The 1270-nt window shown below is 56.1% G+C and overlaps 1 protein-coding gene across 2 annotated transcripts in view; it reads left to right on the top strand.

The window, feature by feature from the left end:
• LOC104128278 (SAP domain containing ribonucleoprotein) overlaps nucleotides 1-1264 on the top strand; it is a 32748-nt gene extending 31484 nt beyond the window's left edge. The window contains exons 10-11 of one of the 2 annotated variants that reach the window (XM_035896540.1): nucleotides 899-982; nucleotides 1128-1264. In XM_035896540.1, coding sequence (XP_035752433.1) covers nucleotides 899-940 — 42 coding nt within the window. In that variant the 3' untranslated portion in view covers nucleotides 941-982; nucleotides 1128-1264. Of the gene's footprint in view, nucleotides 1-898 lie in introns of both variants that reach the window. The other variant, XM_009641036.2, reaches the window with a different exon arrangement.
• Nucleotides 1265-1270: the final 6 nt, after the last annotated feature.

Here is a 1270-nt window from a genome sequence, read left to right as displayed (position 1 = left end):
GCTCGGGGGCTCGGCAGAGAAGCGGGTTTTGTTCGGTTCCTAAGAGCGACCTCAGCGGCTCAGGTGGGGTTTGGGGGCTGCTTTTTGTGTGTGTGTGTGTGTGTGTGTGTTTGGCTTTGGGTTGACTGCCGAAACACTGCCCCGCGTGCAGCGGCGTTCCCAGCCTTCTGCTGAGCATGGGAGAATGAGCCCCTCCGGCCCGCGCGGAGGGGGCGGCTGGGCGAGGGATTCCATGCTTTTCCGTTCGGTCACTTGGAGATTGTGCCTGGAACAAAAAGGTCTTTTTACTGGTATTGTGTGCACTCAAATGCACCTTTCCCCTGGAGATTCTTGATTGGGGCTTCTGTTGCCCCCGGGCTATTTACCCTGCTAAAAATTAAGATTTATACGCCCCTCGTGTACCGGCGTAAGGGCATATCTGAGGGACGCAATAGTATATTTAATGCGTTTTAGTGTGTCCCCCTCACCTTTTCCATGAATAGCAGAGTGTTAACCCTTTGCCCTTTTACATTTCCCACCTCCCCACTGCCTGGAAGGGTTTCCAGGCCTCTGAAGTAGTCATTGTTCCCGGCTCAGCCCCTTTGTAGCGCCTTGCCAGCGAGGCCAAGTGCCTTCGGCAGCCCCGGATCTCGGCCACCGTACACCCCTGCCTCTTGATTTTGGGGCGCTCTTTGTCCCCAGCCTTAGAATAAAACCCTCCGCGCTGCCTTGAACTAAGGGCGGGGGGGAGTGGGTGCGCTCGGGAAGGGGCCGGAGCCGCTGAGCCCCGGCATCGTTACCCAAACCAAACACGCAATGAGCTCTCCATCGGGTTGTGCGGGGTTTTAAAGCGCTCGTTTGTTTGTTTCTCTCTGGTTTTGATTTCTTTTTTTCCTTTTCTTCTAACTCATCCCTGCAGGCAAAGAAGAGGAAAAGAGCAGAACGCTTTGGGATCGTCTGAGGCCGGTCCTGAGCTTCCTCCCCTTCGCAGTGTGCCTCCCGAGTGCGTCCATACTCTTCCTCCCCGCCCCCCACCCCCACTTTCTCCCACTCCCCCACTGTTTCCCTAGGTTTTAGCAATGAGTAGGCAGGGAAACCCCCGTAGCTGTATGGTTGTGCCACTTAGTTTGGGGTTGTTTTTTTTCAAGTTAAGATGTTTAAAAATGAAGAAAAGTTGAGCAAAAAAAGAAGAAACTCGGTGCATCCCTGGGAGCCCACAGTGCCCGCGGTCCCGTGGCTCCCCCAGCAGCTCGCACCGCAGGCTGCCCGTGTCCCGGGGCCCCCCGGCGCC

The sequence above is a fragment of the Egretta garzetta genome, unplaced genomic scaffold (genome assembly GCF_000687185.1).
Source record: "Egretta garzetta isolate BGI_Z169 unplaced genomic scaffold, ASM68718v1 scaffold926, whole genome shotgun sequence".
Lineage (NCBI taxonomy): Eukaryota > Metazoa > Chordata > Aves > Pelecaniformes > Ardeidae > Egretta > Egretta garzetta.
This window is presented reverse-complemented; position numbering and strand designations above follow the sequence as displayed.